This window comes from Cucurbita pepo, unplaced genomic scaffold (genome assembly GCF_002806865.2).
Source record: "Cucurbita pepo subsp. pepo cultivar mu-cu-16 unplaced genomic scaffold, ASM280686v2 Cp4.1_scaffold003347, whole genome shotgun sequence".
In the NCBI taxonomy this organism is placed as follows: domain Eukaryota; kingdom Viridiplantae; phylum Streptophyta; class Magnoliopsida; order Cucurbitales; family Cucurbitaceae; genus Cucurbita; species Cucurbita pepo.
The window spans coordinates 1-1,152 of NW_019649360.1; the positions used below are offsets into that span (position 1 = coordinate 1).

At 42.4% G+C, this 1,152-nt stretch overlaps 1 protein-coding gene across 1 annotated transcript; it reads left to right on the forward strand.

Moving 5' to 3' along the window:
• Positions 1–48: 48 nt before the first annotated feature.
• On the forward strand, positions 49–1,074 carry LOC111786907 (disease resistance protein RGA2-like; the record flags this gene model as incomplete). Its single annotated transcript, XM_023667107.1, has 1 exon — positions 49–1,074. A coding segment is annotated over exon 1 (1,026 nt), but the record flags the coding sequence as incomplete, so codon positions are not given.
• Positions 1,075–1,152: the final 78 nt, after the last annotated feature.

Sequence of the window (1,152 nt, forward strand, 5' to 3'; positions counted from 1 at the left end):
AAAAAAATCAGAAATCGAGAATCAATCACACAAATTTGAACCCTAGAAATGGGCGGAATTCTTGACGGTGTTGCCGGAAATCTGATCGGAAGGATCATTGAAGCCGCCAGCCGACCGGAGTTTCGTCATATCCGACGCGAACTAAGAAATCTCGAAACGAATGTGTCGAATCTCAAGCCCGGACTCAGAGACGCCGAGGAGAAGCAGGCAAACGATGGGAAACTCTATGGTCTGCTTAATCAACTCATGAACGAATTTTCAAAGGCCGATGATCTCCTTAACGAATTGGAATGCGAATATTTGAAGTGGAGAGGGCAGAATCAAAAGAACGACGTTGACGAAAAGGGATGCCAGTTCTCTTCTTGTTTCTCGTCCAATTTCTTCGTTCCTTCAACTAAAACTACCGATAAAATGAACGGAATCACAAAGGCCTTAGATACGATTGCGGAAACCATGTCTGAATTCTCTCTGATTGAAGATGAAAATAAACACATCAAACGTTTGAAGAGTGAAATGACTCTGCTGACCTCCATTACTGGTTCGCAAGCTTTCTCTAGGCTTCTGCATTTGAAGAAAGAGGCGATTCTCTCTAATAATGTCGACTCCATTATTGGTAGAGATGAAGCAAAAAAGAGTATCATTGATGAACTACTGAAGGATGAAGACGATAAACAAAAATCTCGGCGTATTCTCTCAATTCATGGAGATGGAGGGATGGGAAAGACGACTCTGGCCAGGTTAGTCTACAATGACCACAAAGTGTTTGATCATTTTGACAAGAGAATGTGGGTATGTGTTTCTGAAGATTATGATGTTCAGAGAATCAGAAGGGAGATTCTCAGTTCAGCAACTGGCGAAAAGGTTAACGATGTCCTAACCGAGAAGCGTGTACAAATCCGGCTCAATGGGAACTTTGTCGGCAGAAAATTGTTGCTTGTTTTGGATGATTTTGGGGCTTTGGATCCCGGTAGAGTATCAGAAGTGGAAAAATTAGTGGAGATGGGTGCTAATGGCACCAAGATCATGATCACCACTCGCAGTGAGCAAACTCTACAGGATGCTGCAACACACAAGGTTCAAAAACTGGACGAGGAGCAATCCATGGCTTTATTGAAACAGACATTTGGAATCAAAAAATTTGAAATTATGACC